General features: G+C 42.8%; 3 protein-coding genes across 4 annotated transcripts; all 3 read left to right on the forward strand.

Annotated features, from left to right (window-relative positions):
* Positions 1-3,092: 3,092 nt before the first annotated feature.
* LOC117043610 (olfactory receptor 1019-like) lies at positions 3,093-4,043 on the forward strand. The gene has a single exon (XM_033143523.1). It carries the CDS (start codon positions 3,093-3,095, stop codon positions 4,041-4,043), a length of 951 nt encoding a protein of 316 aa, XP_032999414.1.
* Positions 4,044-8,935: 4,892 nt separating this feature from the next.
* LOC117051944 (olfactory receptor 8U9-like) lies at positions 8,936-11,703 on the forward strand. Its single transcript, XM_033158675.1, has 2 exons — positions 8,936-9,851; positions 11,699-11,703. Exons 1-2 carry the CDS (start codon positions 8,936-8,938, stop codon positions 11,701-11,703), a joined length of 921 nt encoding a protein of 306 aa, XP_033014566.1.
* Positions 11,704-14,343: 2,640 nt separating this feature from the next.
* LOC117051895 (olfactory receptor 1020-like) lies at positions 14,344-17,248 on the forward strand. 2 transcript variants are annotated; one of them, XM_033158626.1, is made up of 2 exons: positions 14,344-14,379; positions 16,346-17,248. In XM_033158626.1, exons 1-2 carry the CDS (start codon positions 14,344-14,346, stop codon positions 17,246-17,248), a joined length of 939 nt encoding a protein of 312 aa, XP_033014517.1. The 2 variants fall into 2 exon arrangements, with proteins under 2 accessions (XP_033014517.1, XP_033014508.1); XM_033158617.1 differs by lacking the exon at positions 14,344-14,379 and having other exon boundaries at positions 16,286-17,248.
* Positions 17,249-18,509: the final 1,261 nt, after the last annotated feature.

The raw sequence follows: 18,509 nt of genomic DNA on the forward strand, positions 1-18,509 counted from the left end.
CCAGTCTTTCTGGAAAAATGCTTTAGTCTGGTCATCTGCATCAGAATAGCCTCAAGGGGAATATCTGTTGTGCTTCTCATTCTTGTAATTCTATGGTCTGGTTTTGGAGTGACCTTTTCCTGGTCAGTCCCTCAGCTGTGCTCCCCCAAGGCACCTGGTGTTCCCCTAACCTCCAGGGTAAGAACCTCAAAAGGTCAGGAACTCATTTTAACTTGCATGCAGCGTATCCAGGTGTTGTTTCCTTCCCATTTTACAGTGGGATGAATGGCCAGAAGAGGGCTATCCCACTGTGCCTGTAGGCAATTCTTTCTCATTACCTTCTTTACCAGGACCCAATCACAAGGTTGCAGATCATACAGGGCCACATCCAGAGGCCAGGATTGAGTATTCCTAAAGAGCGTAACAGGGAGAGTCAATGCATTCTGGAGTTCTTCAACATGTTCAGCCAAATTTTAATCTCCTCCCATTAGTGAAGCATATATAGAATGCATAATGGCCCAGTTAACTGAAATAATCTTCCAAAGAGGACTTCATCGGGGCTCAGGCTTGTACCTACCATTGAGGTGATTCTAAGCTAAGTTTCTTCACCAAGTTTTCACAATCCCACCTTAATTTTCCCAATAGCTTTCTCAACAAGCCCTGATAACTGTGGACAACGCAGTGGATGCAGTTGCTGGGTTATTCCCCAGGATGTAAGCACTGTTTAAACAGCTTGATTATTGAAGTGGGATCCCCAATCTAGCTCTGTTATTTGAGGACCTCGAAACGGGGGGGGGGGGGGTTGACATCCTTCAGTAGAGCTTTGACTACTGAAGCAGCACCTGCCTTTCTGGTCAAGAAAGCCTTGACCCATTTAAAAAAAAGTAAAAATCATTAAATTCACCACTTCCTTCTCAGTTTCCTCTATCCATGTTTTACTCAAAAGATGCTCATAGCCCTGGCATGGAGGCATATCTGCAAAGTCTGTCTGTAATCTCTGAAGGGGGCCAAAGATGTTACTGGAATACAACTCCCATCATCCCTCGACTATTGGCCATGATTGCTGGAGAAGATTGAGAGTCTAGCGACATCTGAAGGGCCTCAGGACCCCATCCCCGCTTCAGAGCAAGGAAGGAATCAACATTGTGTCACACATTACAATTACCTGATGAGACTAACATGATGGTGATTATTACAGTGTGGTCTCTCTAGGATGAGTGTCATGGGAAGTTGCCCCCAAGGCTTTCTGTTGCTCAATAAGAACATATACTCTCTCATCACTCATCACCTCTAAAATCAGTTCTTTAAAACACATGTACACTCATTGCCTCTAGAATCAGTGCACAATATGAATAAAATTCAGTTTGACTACAGGTAAGGCGATGTAGTCAGATACTATAATATACATGCTGAGTTTTTATGGGGAAGGAAGAATCTTTTTTCTGCAAGAATAGTAGTTGCCATTACTGAAAGTATTTATCCACACTTAATGGGTTTTTAAAATTTTTGGTAAATATCCATTTTAATGAACTTTGAATCTTTTGTTTTCAGTTAGTTTGAGTAGCTGGAAACCAATGAGTATCTAGTTGAGGATGCAGGGCTTACTAAACTGTGATTTCTGAATTTTGGGAGGGGGGCACTGAATGGAGTAAACTGCTTTAATTTTGGCTTAAAACTGCTTTCCCCCACCCTCAGTGTCACCTACCCCTGCTTACTCTACTCAGACCTCTGTCATTGTTCAAGATCGCTCCTTTCTCTCTCTCAATTTTTCTACATGCCTGCTTTATTCAAGCCTCTGCTGTTTTAAATTTTGCATTTTTCCATCTTTGCTTTCCTCAAACCTCTGCTGTCATTTAAAACCACAATTTTCCTATGTATCCTTCAATCTCTGCTTTACTTAAACCTCAGTTGTTGTTTTAAAATGGGCAATTCCCTCTATGTCTTTCCACTCATGCTTTACTCAAACATCTGCTCTTGTTTAAAACCACAATTTTCCTCTCAGTGTTTCTCCACCCCTGCTTCACTCAAAGTTCTGTCATTGTTTAAAATAGCCACTATTTTTTCTTTCATCATCTCACACATATCTCATGTGTGAGATTTAAAGGATGTGTAGCCCTCATATGTTCCATTGTAAGAAGCAGTGGCAAAGGAAGCCTTTTCGCTGCCCAGGGCGGCGGCGTGGAGGCACCCTCTGGGGACGGGGTGTCACGACGCATGTGTCGTGATGCCACGACACATCAGATTCACTGTGCATGCCGGGAATTTCTGGGCATGCATAGTGGATCCCGCCGGCACTGCTGCGAGCCGGCGAGCGAGTGGGAGCAGCAGTGCCGGCCAGATGCACTATGCTGCCCCATCCGGACGGGGTGCTGGGCAGTGGGGGAGGGGCTGGGGAGTGTCACCCCCTCCCCTGGAACCCGAGGCACAGCGCCCCCTATGCCCCGCCCTTCCTACGCCACTGGTAAGAAGGTACTAGACTTAAATCTCTGTTGTTGTTTAAATCCACCTCTTCCTTCTCCGTTTCCTCTATCCATGCTTTACGCAAATTTCTGCCTTTCTTTAAAACCACCACCTTACCCATCTCAGTGCCTTTGCCTTCTCATTCCCAGGTCATGGCCATGGCTGGTGTGCAACCTGCATTCTCTTTTGCTCCCATATACCATGATAATTTCATGCAAACCCAGGCTTGTGATGAGGCAGTACAAATCCTCCAATGGGGGCTGCATGATGAAAGGAAGGCATGGCCAGTTGGTCCATGAAGAGCTGAGAGTGGTAAAGAAAATCTGAAATGATGGCACACGCTCATTAAAGTCCCCCCCTTTCTTTTTTATTTTAATGAATGTACACAAATATAAAATTAACTCTGGAGTGGCCATGCATTTGCCTAATGTAAGTGGAGTTTGGTTCATAGTGCAACATGAAAAATATTTTTGGAAAATATTTTTCCAAATTATATACATGAAAATCACATTCTCTTTTAAAAAAATAAAATAAAATGTTTTCAATGCATACTCTTATATTATCTCAGGTTTTCACTATACTTTTCAATGTTTTCTCTTATCTATCCTAATTTTAGCCCTTATTACTGATTGATGGTTAATCATACTGGAAGAATGCAAGAGGGGAACAGGACCCAGGTGTCTGAATTCATTCTCTCAGGATTCACAGATCGTTCTGAAGTGGAGATACCTTTGTTTTTGCTCTTCCTATTAATTTACCTACTGACAGTGATGGGAAATCTGGGTATGATTGTGTTGATCCAGACAGATTCCCTTTTGCAGTCTCCAATGTATTTTTTCCTCAGCAACCTGTCCTTCATTGACATTTGCTACTCCTCAATCATCATTCCCAGGCTGCTGTATGATCTCCTTACAGAGAGGAAGGTGATTTCATACAATGAATGTGCAACCCAGATGTGGTGCTTCACCCTCTATGCTACAACAGAGTGCTACATTCTGGCTGCTATGGCTTATGACCGTTTTGTTGCCATCTGCAAACCACTAATTTATCCTATTGCCATGGCTAGAAACGTCTGTCTTCAGCTTGTGGCTGGGTGCTACCTGGTGGGGCTTGTGAATGCTATTGTTCACACCTGTGGAACCTTTAGTTTGTCTTTCTGTGGTCCCAATGAAATTAGCTCCTTCTATTGTGACATCCCTCCATTGTTGCGGCTCTCCTGCTCAGGCAACTATGTTTCCAAGGTTGTACTCTTCGTCCTTTCCACTTTTGTTGTGGTAGGGAACGCAATTATTGTTCTTGTGTCCTATGCGTATGTCATCTCTGCCATCTTGAGGATGCGGTCATCCACAGGTAGACAGAAGACCTTCTCAACCTGTGCCTCACACCTGACTGCCGTTGTACTGTATTACGGGTCCTTGACCTTCATGTATGTGCAGCCTGGAGGCATTGAGGCAGTGGAGCAAGACAAGATTGTGTCTGTCTTCTACACCATTGTGATCCCCTTGGTGAACCCCATTATCTACAGTCTGAGGAATGAGGAGGTGAAAAGAGCCCTGAAGAAAAGACTAAGCAATAATATTTTACTCCCACAGCAAAAGCAGTGAATATTCATGTGGTTCTGGTTGTTAAAATGTTGTCCTATCTTGCACCTTTGTCTCTCCTCGCACAATATTGGATCTGAGCCAAAATTTCTCAGAAGTCATTTTTCTTGAGAGAGAAAAAACATCACTGTTTTCCCATTTCAGGCTGGGTACATTCCCAGCTCTGCCATGACATGCCAGGAATTGAACTATGATTTCCTATGTCTTTTTGATCTGTCTCCAGAAATATATGAGAAAACTCCTTAAAATAGGCCATCTTGACCCCAGCCTATCTTGCACATATATCTAGATTTGGGTCCCCTATGTGTTGGAAGGTATGTATCAAAAGAGCACATGTGGTAGTCTTGCAAACATGTATACAAATTTTGAGAAAAGTTAATGAAAGAAACTTCTGAAATAATAGGTGAACTGTTGCCCTTAAACCCCTAACTATGACTTTTATCCGTTTTTTGATTTGTTTAATGTGTAATTCTGTGAACCGCCCTGAGAACCCCGGGTATAGGGCAGTATATAAATTCAATATATAAATAATAAATAAGCAAACCGCTTAAATTTTTTCTATTAGTAGCTGCTCATTTGACAATATCACAGGGCTGGAAGGTGTCCTCAGGTTTTTCTTTAAATATTTGGTTCTATAAAGTAATGCTTGTTCCCATTTTTGAGAAATTGACTTATACATTAAGGGTATATCCAGATCTCGGTAAACATATCGATCTTGCTTCCATTTTGTGGCCATTTATTAATTACATAATAGGCCAATCATGGGGGTGGCGAGTCTCAATGAAATATGACTTTATTTGGTATTCATAACATTTGTTTTGTACCCATTCTGTATCAGTTTGGTTTTTGTTGTAACATCTAATTCAATGTGTGGTCAGCATGATTAATCACTTGGCTTGGCAAAGAACAGATGGTAAGGTTCTGGTCATAGACCTTCGTAGAGTTCTCTTGGTTTTCTGAAAGCTTTAAAGCAGCCCTTGTTTCCACTGGTAGAAACCTGCAGGGAAATAGCCAAATGATTAAGTTAGTTAGGGTATTTAAAAACACAAAGACCAGGAAATTTTTTTTGTCTTGCCATCAGATAAAACACCTGTTTAATTGGCCAAAAGCCTACTGAAGGAATTTTACTGCAGTTTCAATGTGTTCTTGTACCCGTTACAGAAATTGGCTAATTGTAAAGAGTTCTCTTTTGTTTTCTAGTTGGAATGTCAAAACATAGGCTATAAAACTGTGCAATATACTTGGCGAAGGAATCAAACATTATATAGGACATTGGTTTCTGGTAGTCATCGTTTTGGAATCCATTAACTCCATTCTCCAGTCCAATATATACCAGCAGAGAACCCATTTGTCAACCGTCAATCCTTATGTTGCAAATATGTATCAGCAGGCTTTGGGTGGGAAAACCCAAAGGTTTGTTGTTGTTGTTCAGTCGTTTAGTCATGTCCGACTCTTCGTGACCCCATGGACCAGAGCACACCAGGCACCCCTATCCTCCACTGCCTCCCACAGTTTGGCCAAACTCATGCCAGTCGCTTCGAGAACACTGTCCAACCATCTCATCCTCTGTCGTCCCCTTCTCCTTGTGCCCTCCATCTTTCCCAACATCAGGGTCTTTTCCAGGGAGTCTTCTCTTCTCATGAGGTGGCCAAAGTACTGGAGCCTCAACTTCAGGATCTGCCCTTCCAGTGAGCACTCAGGGCTGATTTCTTTGAGAATGGATAGGTTTGATCTTCTTGCAGTCCATTGGACTCTCAAGAGTCTCCTCCAGCACCATAATTCAAAAGCATCAATTCTTCGGCGATCAGTCTTCTTTATGGTCCAGTTTTCACTTCCATACATTACTACTGGGAAAACCATAGCTTTAACTATACGGATCTTTGTCGGCAAGGTGATGTCTCTGCTTTTTAAGATGCTGTCTAGGTTTGTCATTGCTTTACTCTCAAGAAGCAGGCGTCTTTTAATTTTGTGACTGCTATCACCACCTGCAGTGATCATGGAGCCCAAGAAAGTAAAATCTCTCACTGCCTCCATTTCTTCCCCTTCTATTTGCCAGGAGGTGATGGGGCCAGTGGCCATGATCTTAGTTTTTTTGATGTGGAGCTTCAGACCATATTTTGTGCTCTCCTCTTTCACCCTCATTAAAAGGTTCTTTAATTCCTCCTTACTTTCTGCCACTAAGGTTGTGTCATCAGCATATCTGAGGTTGTTGATATTTCTTCCGGCAATCTTAATTCCGGCTTGGGATTCATCCAGTTCAGCCTTTTGCATGATGAATTCTACATATAAGTTAAATAAGGTTTGTAGAAGCACCCAAAAGACAGCAAACCTGGGTGGCTTGGGGAAAACACAAAAACAGACCAGTGAAGAACATGGTCAGTGGTTGGAATACACTGTTTGTGATCCTCTCAGCTCTTCTCCTTTGCACCTTGACACCACCACCCCTCCCCCAGCCCTTGCACCTCCCAATTCTTTAAATCAGTGGTGACTAACCTTTTAGGCCAGAGCCCAATGGTAAATTTGGGATTTTGGGTGAGTGAGTGAGTGAGTGAGTGAGTGAGTGAGTGAGGTGGGCTCCTGGCTGCAGGGATGGTTCTTGACACAAAATAACTGCCATGAGCGGGTGTGGCTTGAAACAAAATTGGGGAATACTACTGTTCCTATATACGGTATGTGGATTTATCCATATTTAATGTTTTCTTTTTCTAGATGTTAACATCCATTTCACTGAACAGCTAGGTGAGGCTGGTGAAGTCAAAGACCTGCAGGCAGCCTTCTAATACTACCTTTCCAAATGTTTGCCTTATGCCTGTAACTATTGCTTTTATCCTCCTACCTATCACTCCCTTTTCCTTTTTTGCTGTTGCTTTAGTCTGCAAGCCTGGGGTTAAGGACTGTCTTACCACTGATATTTGTAAGCTGCTCACAGAAACTTTTGTCAGTTGAAGAATGGGATTTAAAAGTTCTAAATAAATAAACTTGGATGGTGGATAGAGGGTTGTTCTCAGTGTCTATTTTGAATTTTCTCAAGATGTGGCAACAAGATGTTTTAATTAGGTCCACAGAGCATTTATATTGTAATGATATCCAAAAAGGACTCCCAAAACCAACTATAAAATCCTTGTTTCTCCATTGGAAGTCACAGTTCCCCTTGACTCCTTTTAATATTAAGCCTTGACTTGCTAAAACTGAAAGATTAAACCAGGAACATGGACCATATCAGAAGAGAGTCACTGAATGATCTACAAAGCTTTTTTATTTCATGCACGTCACTGCTAAAGCGAAAAGGTAAGGTGCTAACCTTTGTAGAGCTCTCTTGGTTTTTCTGAGAGCTATAAATTAGTAGCAGCCCCTGATTCCAATGGGAAAGAAGAAGAAGAAGAAGAGTTTGGATTTGATATCCCGCTTTTCACTACCCGAAGGAGTCTCAAAGCGGCTAACATTCTCCTTTCCCTTCCTCCCCCACAACAAACACTCTGTGAGGTGAGTGGGGCTGAGAGACTTCAGAGAAGTGTGACTAGCCCAAGGTCACCCAGCAGCTGCATGTGGAGGAGCGGAGACACGAACCCGGTTCACCAGATTACGGGTCTACCACTCTTAACCACTACACCACACTGGCTCTCAATAGCCAAAGGATTCAGTTAAGGCTTTTGTTTTAAGCACACCAAAAGGGGCACCAAGAGACAAATTCTTATCTTGCCATCAGACAAGCACCTGTTTAATTTGGCCAAATATCTACTGAAAGAGACTTATTGCAGTTTCAATGCAGTTTGTGTGTCCTTGTACCCACTGCAGAAATTTGCTGAGCGTAAAGAGTGCTCTTTTGTCTTCTTGCTCAAATAACAAATCATAGGCTATAAAACTAGGTGAATGGACTAGACATTACATATGAAATTGGTTGGTGACATTCATCTTTTGGGGACACTTTACCTCCATTTCCCACCCCAATCTATACCAGCCTGGAACTCATTCTTCAAGCGTCAATCCGTATGTAGCCAAAACTGTAACACCAGCCAGGAACACGAGAGAGGTATTGGCAGGCTTTGGGGGACCCGAAAGATTTGTAGATATAGCAAAAAACTTGGTTAACTTGGGGTAAAATACAAAAACAGACCAATGAAAACTGAGCCTGAGAACACTGTTTATTCAGGGAAGAGTGGGAAAGAGACCTTGGGAATGGAATGGAGTATCCTGAAACAGAGCATGAATAAAATAATACTCTGTGTGTGTGTGTGTGTGTGTGTGTGTGTGTGTAGTGCATGTATTCACTCCATACAGTTTCAAAGGGACATAGTCATCCATCAAGAGAGCTATGGCTGAAAGTGAGGCATACATTGATAAAAACTCTGGGCTGTGAACTTGCTCTCTTCACTTGCTAACCCTCTCTACTCTAATCTATCTTAATTTCCCAGCTCCCACTTACTCACCAGATGCCTACAGGGCTGCACTGCTTTCAGAGGTGGGAAGGAGAGCAGCAGGAGAACAAAGCCCTTTGTGATCCTCCCACCTTCTCCTTTGCGCCATGCTTTGTTGGAGCTGCAACCATGTTCAGGCACACGGACACACCACCAACCTCCCTCTCTCCGATTCTCTGTCGCTCACAGAACACACACATGACTTTCTCCCTTACAAAAGCCTACCCAGGCTTGCAGACAGTCGGAGAAACAATTAGGGCAACCACCCCAACTGCTTCTCCAACACTTCGGTCATTATGTAACAGGAACAAATGTTTTTGAAAAGTATATTTCCAAGTAATGGAAATCACCATTTTAAAAGATGGTTTGCAATGCACCCCCTTGTATTATCTCAGCTTTTCACTTTCATTTCCAATCCTTCCCCTTATCTATCCTTATTTTAGCTTTCACTCCTGACTGAAAGTTAATCATATTGGAGAAATGCAAGAGGTGAACAGGACCCAGGTGTCTGAGTTCATTCTTTTAGGATTCACAGATCGTTCTGAAGTGGAGATACCCTTGTTTTTGCTCTTTCTACTAATCTACCTCCTAACAGTGATGGGAAATCTGGGTATGATTGTGTTAATCCAGACAGATCCCAGTTTGCAATCTCCGATGTACTTTTTCCTCAGCAACCTATCCTTCATTGACATTTGCTACTCCTCCACTATCATTCCCAGGCTGTTGTGTGACCTCCTTACAAATAGGAAAGTGATTTCGTACAACGCATGTGCGACCCAGATGTGGTTCTTCACCCTCTATGCTACAACAGAGTGCTACCTTTTGGCGGCTATGGCTTATGATCGCTTTGTTGCCATCTGCAAACCACTGATTTATCCTGTTGCCATGGCCAGAAACGTCTGTCTTCAGCTTGTGGCTGGGTGCTACCTGGTGGGACTTTTTATTGCCATTGTCCACACAAGTGGTGTCTTTAGACTCTCCTTCTGTGGTCCTAATGAAATCAGTTCCTTCTACTGTGACATCCCTCCTTTGTTGCGGCTCTCCTGCTCAGACAACTATGTTTCCAAGGTTGTACTCTTCGTCCTTTCCACTTTTGTTGTGGTAGGGAATGCAATTATTGTTCTTGTGTCCTATGCTTATGTCATCTCTGCCATCTTGAGGATGCGGTCATCCACAGGCAGACAGAAGACCTTCTCAACCTGTGCCTCACACCTGACTGCCGTTGTACTGTATTACGGGTCCTTGACCTTCATGTATGTGCAGCCTGGAGGCATTGAGGCAGTGGAGCAAGACAAGATTGTGTCTGTCTTCTACACCATTGTGATCCCCATGGTGAACCCTGTCATCTACAGTCTGAGGAACGAGGAGGTGAAAAGAGCCCTGAAGAAAAGACTGAGTAAGAAAATATTTCACCAGAGGCCACAGTAGCAACCATTCATATGGTGTGGATTATTATGATTTTGCTCAGTCCTGTGCATTTGTCTGCCCTCTCACATATGGGTGATACTGGAGCTGAGCCTAAATTTCTGAGATGTGATTTTTTTCTAAGGCAATTTCTGAAATTCTTTTTCTGTTTTGAGTGGTATAAAAGCTTGGTGAAATAAATAAATAAATGACAAATCCAGGTAGCTTTGAGGCACTGGGTGGGTAGGTGTTGTAGTGCTGGTGGGGATGTTGGTCAGGCTGCCAGCACAATTACTGCTGTCCAAATTGGGCATTAATGGAGTATTGCTTCTGCTGTTGAGGGTGAAGAGATAAGGGGTGATGCAGCCACAGTGGCAAAAGCATTGAATTGTCTCTCTCTCTCCCTCTCCCTCTCTGGAACTGGCAGTGACACTTGGCATTGGGAAGGCATGTGAGCAGTGCCACCATGCCTGTGCTGCCTCATTGCCTGCTGCAATTGCTATTGCCATTTCCAGTGGCAGCAATTTAAAAATTCATTTTTTAAAAAAGAAGCTGTGCTGCTGCCACTGCTAATGATGAGCCCCACTTCTGAGATACTGTGATCCCTGCCCCTGACAGTCCCTGCAGAAATTGAGTAAAATAGCCCACCAATTTGTCTATCTGGAAATATGGCAGATAAATTTGAGGGGCTATTTGTGCACAGCCCTAGCCTATATATTGCATGTATTTTACTGTCTATACAACACTATCAGTCTTCAACATCTGGCAGAATTTCAGGGTGCAATTCTGATTTATTTTTTGAATAGTGAACATTTTCATTTATTGCTCTTTTGGAATTTTGAGTTTGAGGACTGTTTTTAAGGAATTGATGTAAAGCAGGGATGGAAAATACCCAGATATTACTGGACTACAACTCCCATTATCACTGGTCATTGGCCATTCCAACTGTGGCTCCCACCACTACAATGAGAAGGATGGACTAGTTTTGACTGGAGGCATACCAATCTGGTCAGTGGTGCTTCTGCTATTGCAAGCACGTCCCTCTGCCCCCTTTGACTCTGTGCACCATAGCTACAAACAGGGGTGCTGACTTGGGCCCCAGGTTATGAGTGCCCAATGGTGCATGTGATGTAAAACGACATCATGGCTTCATGTTGTGTTGGTGCTTCTGAGGCCTTGCAGGGTCTCAGAGGTTACATCCAAAGCCTCACGAGACCTCTGATGAGATTTCTAGTTTCTACCGGAAGTCGTGTTCAGAGGCTGGCAGGGCCTCGGACATTGCTTCTCAGACCTCGCAGGGTCTCCAAAGTCACATCTGAGGCCTCGTGAGGCCTCCGAATGCAACTTCCAGTAGAAGGTCTCATTTTATGGCTTGTGTGTTGCAGCACTGATTGTGTGTGCTGGATGTACTCACATAAGACTTACACGGAACAAACACAAGAAAACAACAACTAAGACTACAGCCAAAATGGAGGGTGGAGGGTGCACTAGCCAATTAAGATAAAACACGGGCAACAAACAATGTTTACTTATTTATTTACTGATTTACTGACTTTAAGGAAGGGAATGATTAATTGGCAAAGGACAGAAAAATGAACAGATAATAGGCTGGATACCAGTAGGCATTGGATGGGAAAACAAGACAAAATAATTAATATAAATAACCACTAATGGATTAACCACTAATGTTAACAAAAGCTAAGTAGGGTACTACTGCAAAGATTCACACATGCACACATGCACACACAACACAAGATGAAGTGGAACACAGAACTGTAAAAAAAAAAAACTATCTAAAAAGCTTTAAGTAAAAAACAAACTTTAGCTCCTTGGATAGAGGATAGAAGGTGGTTCTCAGTGTCATGCTCTATTTACGAACTGTATTCTGTTTACTGTTTTGAATTTTCTCAATATTTGACAACTCAGATTTTAATTAGGTCCACCGAGCTTGTATATTGTTATGGCATCTCAAAGGACTTCCAAAACTAACTATAAAATTCATGTTTCTCCATTGGAAGTCAGAGTTCTCCTTGTTTCCTCTTTATATTTAGCCTCGACCATCTCAAACTGAAAGACTAAGCCAGGGACACGGATCATATCAGAGGAGAACCACTGCAGGACCTGCAGATTTATTTATTCTTTTTAACATCATGCACTTAACTGCAAAAGACACGTGTATGTGAGGCTGCTTTGCATGATTAACCCCTTGGCTTGGCAAATAACAAGAGGTAAGGTGCTGATCCTAGACCTTTGTAGACATCTCTTGATTTTTCTGAGAGCTTTACATGAGTATCAGCCCCTGATTCAGTTGATAGAAACCTGTTGGAAAATAGCCCAATGATTGTTAGTGTGTGTTTTTTAAAACCAATTCTGCTTGTCCCATAACTAGAAAGCACATGTCTGAGTGGTTTTCCACTTGACCAATGCTTTCTAGGCATGGATCCAAGTGATTTCCCCCTTGCCTCACTCCTTTCCCAGGGAAAACCTGCTCTTTAGGTCTTAAATCACAACACCAGATGGTGCTGTGGAGTCCCGTCTTTCCCTACTAGATTTCCCTGTATGAGTTTACAACGCATTTAACTGAATTGCTTCTTTGATGTGTCTAGATCCAGCCATGCAATCACCATGTACATACAGACACACATGCCTATGCATACCTCCTTCCCTCTCTCAGTTGGCCCAAGGGTATTTCTCTGTCTCTCATAGAACTGAACACACCTCTCTCCCTCACAATTGCTTCTCTAACACTAGAAGAAGAATCTCTTTAGGGCATTGCAAGCCCACCACCGCCTTCAACAGTACACAGCAGGGTGGCAAAGTGATCCTTTTTCTCCAATGGAAGTTATACTTCTCCTTGTTTCCTTTTAATCTTTAGTCCCAACCATCTAAAACTGAAAGATTAAGAAGGATCGTATCAGAAGAGAATCACCGCAGGATCTGCGGGAGTTTTTTTACATCATGGACATGTTGTTGTTGTTGTTCAGTCGTTCAGTCGTGTCCGACTCTTCGTGACCCCATGGACCAGAGCACGCCAGGCACGCCTATCCTTCACTGCCTCCCGCAGTTTGGCCAAACTCATGTTAGTAGCTTCGAGAATACTGTCCAACCATCTCATCCTCTGTCGTCCCCTTCTCCTTGTGCCCTCAATCTTTCCCAACATCAGGGTCTTTTCCAGGGAGTCTTCTCTTCTCATGAGGTGGCCAAAGTACTGGAGCCTCAACTTCAGGATCTGTCCTTCTAGTGAGCACTCAGGGCCGATTTCCTTGAGAATGGATAGGTTTGATCTTCTTGCAGTCCATGGGACTCTCAAGAGTCTCCTCCAGCACCATAATTCAAAAGCATCAATTCTTCGGCGATCAGCCTTCTTGATGGTCCAGCTCTCACTTCCGTACATTACTACTGGAAAAACCATAGCTTTAACTATACGGACCTTTGTCGGCAAGGTGATGTCTTTGCTTTTTAAGATGCTGTCTAGGTTTGTCATTGCTTTTCTCCCAAGAAGCAGGCGTCTTCTAATTTCGTGACTGCTGTCACCATCTGCAGTGATCATGGAACCCAAGAAAGTGAAATCTCTCACTGCCTCCATTTCTTCCCCTTCTATTTGCCAGGAGGTGATGGGACCAGTGGCCATGATCTTAGTTTTTTTGATGTTGAGCTTCAGACCATATTTTGCGCTTTCCTCTTTCACCCTCATTAAAAGGTTCTTCAATTCCTCCTCACTTTCTGCCATCAAGGTTGTATCATCAGCATATCTGAGGTTGTTGATATTTTTTCCGGCAATCTTAATTCCAGTTTGGGATTCATCCAGCCCAGCCTTTCGCATGATGAATTCTGCATATAAGTTAAATAAGCAGGGGGACAATATACAGCCTTGTCGTACTCCTTTCCCAATTTTGAACCAATCAGTTATTCCATATCCAGTTCTAACTGTAGCTTCTTGTCCCACATACAGATTTCTCAGGAGACGGATGAGGTGATCAGGCACTCCCATTTCTTTAAGAACTTGCCATAGTTTGCTGTGGTCGACACAGTCAAATGCTTTTGCGTAGTCAATGAAGCAGAAGTAGATGTTTTTCTGGAACTCTCTAGCTTTCTCCATAATCCAGCGCATGTTTGCAATTTGGTCTCTGGTTCCTCTGCCCCTTCGAAATCCAGCTTGCACTTCTGGGAGTTCTCGGTCCACGTACTGCTTAAGCCTGCCTTGTAGAATTTTAAGCATAACCTTGCTAGCGTGTGAAATGAGTGCAATTGTGCGGTAGTTAGAGCATTCTTTGGCACTGCCCTTCTTTGGGATTGGGATGTAAACTGATCTTCTCCAATCCTCTGGCCACTGCTGAGTTTTCCAAACTTGTTGGCATATTGAGTGTAGCACCTTAACAGCATCATCTTTTAGGATTTTAAATAGTTCAGCTGGAATATCATCACTTCCACTGGCCTTGTTGTTAGCAAGGCTTTCTAAGGCCCATTTGACTTCACTCTCCAGGATGTCTGGCTCAAGGTCAGCAACCACACTACCTGGGGTGTATGAGACCTCTATATCTTTCTGGTATAGTTCCTCTGTGTATTCTTGCCACCTCTTCTTGATGTCTTCTGCTTCTGTTAGGTCCTTTCCACTTTTGTCCTTAATTGTGGTAATCTTTGTACGAAATGTTCCTTTCATATCTCCAATTTTCTTGAACAGTTCTCTGGTTTTTCCCATTCTGTTATTTTCCTCTATTTCTTTGCATTGTTCATTTAGAAAGGCCCTCTTGTCTCTCCTTGCTATTCTTTGGAAATCTGCATTCAATTTCCTGTATCTTTCACTATCTCCCTCGCATTTTGCTTGCCTTCTCTCCCCCGCTATTTTTAAGGCCTCATTGGACAGCCACTTTGCTTTCTTGCATTTCTTTTTCATTGGGATGGTTTTCGTTGCTGTCTCCTGTATAATGTTACGAGCCTCCATCCACAGTTCTTCAGGCACTCTATCCACCAAATCTAAGTCCTTAAACCTGTTTTTCACTTCAACTGAGTATTCATAAGGAATTTGATTTAGATTGTATCTTACTGGCCCAGTGGTTTTTCCTACTTTCTTCAGTTTAAGCTGGAATTTTGCTATAAGAAGCTGATGATCAGAGCCACAGTCAGCTCCAGGTCTTGTTTTTGCTGAGTGTATAGAGCTTCTCCATCTTTGGCTGCAGAGAATATAATCAATCTGATTTCGATGTTGCCCATCTGGTGATGTCCATGTGTAGAGTCGTCTCTTGTGTTGTTGGAAAAGAGTGTTTGTGATGACCAGCTTGTTCTCTTGACAGAACTCTATTAGCCTTTGCCCTGCTTCATTTTGAACTCCAAGGCCAAACTTGCCAGTTGTTCCTTTTATCTCTTGACTCCCTACTTTAGCATTCCAATCCCCTATAATGAGAAGAACATCCTTCTTTGGTGTCATTTCTATAAGGTGTTGTAAGTCTTCATAGAATTGGTCAATTTCAGTTTCTTCAGCACTGGAAGTTGGTGCATAAACTTGGATTACTGTGATGTTAAAAGGACTGCCTTGGATTCGTATCGAGATCAATCTATCATTTTTGAAATTGCATCCCAGTACAGCTTTCGCCACTCTTTTGTTGACTATGAGAGCCACTCCATTTCTTTTACGGGATTCCTGCCCGCAGTAGTAGATATGATAGTCATCTGAACTGAATTCGCCCATTCCCGTCCATTTTATTTCACTGATGCCTAGGATGTCAATGTTTATTCTTGCCATCTCATTTTTGACCACATCCAGCTTACCAAGGTTCATGGTTCTTACATTCCAGGTTCCTATGCAATACTTTTCTTTACAGCATTGGACTTTCCTTTCGCTTCCAGGCATATCCGCAACCGAGCGTCCTTTCGGCTTTGGCCCAGCCGCTTCATCAGCTCTGGATCTACTTGTACTTGTCCTCCGCTCTTCCCCAGTAGCATGTTGGACGCCTTCCGACCTGAGGGGCTCATCTTCCAGCGTCATAACTTTTATATGCCTGTTGTCTTTGTCCATGGAGTTTTCTTGGCAGGGATACTGGAGTGGGTTGCCAGTTCCTCCTCCAGGTGGATCACGTTTGGTCCACATCATGGACATACTGTACCTGAAAAAGCCAAAAAGCCTTTTTGGCGGCTTTGCATGATTAATCCCTTGGTTTGGCAAGTAACAAAAGTTAAGGTGCTGATCATAGACCTTTGTTGAGCTCTCTTGGTTTTCAGATAGCTTTTCAAGAGCAACAAGCACTGTTTCCGTTGGTAGAAACCTATTGGGAAGTAGCCAGATGACTGAGTCCCAAGAACACATGTTCTCTAGGCCTGTTCTATAGACTTGATATCATAACTGGAAAGGAAAGGAAGGAATTGAACATCTGTTTGGTATTCACTTTTGTAAACAAGTTCAGGTCCACAGTTTCCCCCCAATATTCTAGGATGAGAAAAATTACACATGGTGAGGAAATGGTCATGGAGAATTACACCACAACGACTGAGTTCATCCTTCGTGGACTGACAGATCAGCCAGAACTGAAGATTCCCCTCTTTGTGATCTTTCTAGGGATCTATGCTGTCAGCATCGTGGGTAATCTAGGAATGATTGTTTTAATAGGAATTGACTCTCGACTTCACACACCCATGTATTTTTTCCTTTGCTACCTGTCCTTTGTTGACTTCTGTTACTCCACCGTCATCACTCCCAAGATGCTGGTGAACTTTGTAGCTGATGCTAACATCATTTCATTCCGTGGATGTGCAGTGCAGTTCTACTTCTTTGGCTCATTTGCGGGCATTGAGGGTTTCCTTTTGGCGGTAATGGCATATGACAGGTACAATGCCATTTGCAACCCACTCCTCTACAAGGTGATTATGTCATGGAAAGTCTGCAGCTACTTAGTAATTGCCTCGTTTCTAGCTGGGTTTATAAAGGCAGCAATTCACACTTATTTCACGTTCCACCTGCACTTTTGTGATTCTAACATCATCAACCACTTCTTCTGTGACACGCCCCCTCTCCTCGCACTCTCTTGCACTGACATACACATCAACCTGATCATCATTTTTGCCTTTGCCAGTTTTAATGAATTAAGCTGCCTCATCACAATTCTTATTTCCTACATCTATATCCTCTCTGCCATCTTACGGATCAGCTCCTCAGAAGGGAGGCACAAAGCTTTCTCTACCTGTGCTTCCCACTTACTGGCAGTCACCATATTCTTTGGAACAATCCTGTTCATGTATTTGAGACCCAGCTCCAGCCACTCTATGGACCAAGACAAAATAGTCTCTGTCTTCTACACTGTGGTGATTCCCATGCTGAACCCACTGATCTACAGCTTGAGGAACAGGGAGGTAAAAGATGCTCTGAGAAAAGCTGTGCGTAGGAAAGCTGTGTTTTAACACGTTGCCTACTGGAAGACTATCAATGTGTGCTTTGGGCATGTTGGTAGTAGACTAGCTTTAGCACAATTTTATAAATGTATTGTTAAATGTAAATGTTATCAGTTGATTTTTACCCAGTACTGTTTAGCTCATATTTTCATTATGTTGGGAAGAACAGACTGTTTGGGGTAGAGCTGCAGCTCAGTGGAAGAGCATCTGCATTGCCTGCAGAAGGTCCTCTGGTTCAGTCACGAGCATCTCTAGGTAGGCTAGGAGAGACCCCAGTCTGAAACCCAGGAGAGTCCCTGCCAGTCAATGTAAACGATGCTGATCTAGATGGATCAATGATCTGATTCAGTATAAGGCAGCTTCTTATATCCCTAACTTCATTATAATGGAACCTAATGACTTGTAATTCAGCCAGGTATCCAGATTGTGCAGAAATAACTTATGGAGACCTAGCATCAACTAAGTTCGACTCAAAGTAGACTCATTGAAATTTATGAACCTAAGTTAGTAATGTGTATTAACTCAGGACTACTCTGAGTAGGGCTAGCATTGAATGCCACCCATAGACATGGATCCTAATTTCCTTTCTTTCAACAGGAGCTTTCTCTGAGTGAAGTTCCATCAGCAGCAACAGAGAAGGTGATTTTTGCCATTCCCCCATGCAGTCACTGTTGGATTTCCACCCCTGGAAACCTGCTCAGGAGGGTTCTGGATCCTTCCAGAACAGTGTGAGAGGCTTCAATGGGAGGGGGTAATTGCCCCCCCAACCCCCCCAACCCTGCATCTCTTTCTTTTGATCCTTCAGCCAATCAAAAGCCCTGCATGAATGAAAGAAGCCCTTCTGTCTGCATTTAATTCATTTGCTGAATTAAAATATGCTGTATAATTTAGTACAGGAGTGGCCAATGTAGTATCCTCTGGGTGTTGTTGAACTATATTTCCAATTTGCCACAGCCAGCATGATCAATAATCAGGAATAATAGGAGATGTAGTCCAAAAACATTTGGAGGGCACCACGTTGATTACTCCTGAAGTATATTGACAAAAGTCTTGTCATCCCCAAAGAAATATCAAATTGAAATACAAACTATTTAAAGGTTCCATAAAGATGATCTATTTTCTCAGTTCTAGAAATATAATTAAAATATTTTTTGATAAAGCACCATTGTATTATTATTTCCCCCCATATTATCGATTTCCAGATCTAACATGACCTTCAGTGGAAACTAAATAGTTGTTGTTGTTGTTGTTGTTCAGTCATTCAGTCGTG

The sequence above is a fragment of the Lacerta agilis genome, chromosome 1 (genome assembly GCF_009819535.1).
Source record: "Lacerta agilis isolate rLacAgi1 chromosome 1, rLacAgi1.pri, whole genome shotgun sequence".
In the NCBI taxonomy this organism is placed as follows: Eukaryota; Metazoa; Chordata; class Lepidosauria; order Squamata; family Lacertidae; genus Lacerta; species Lacerta agilis.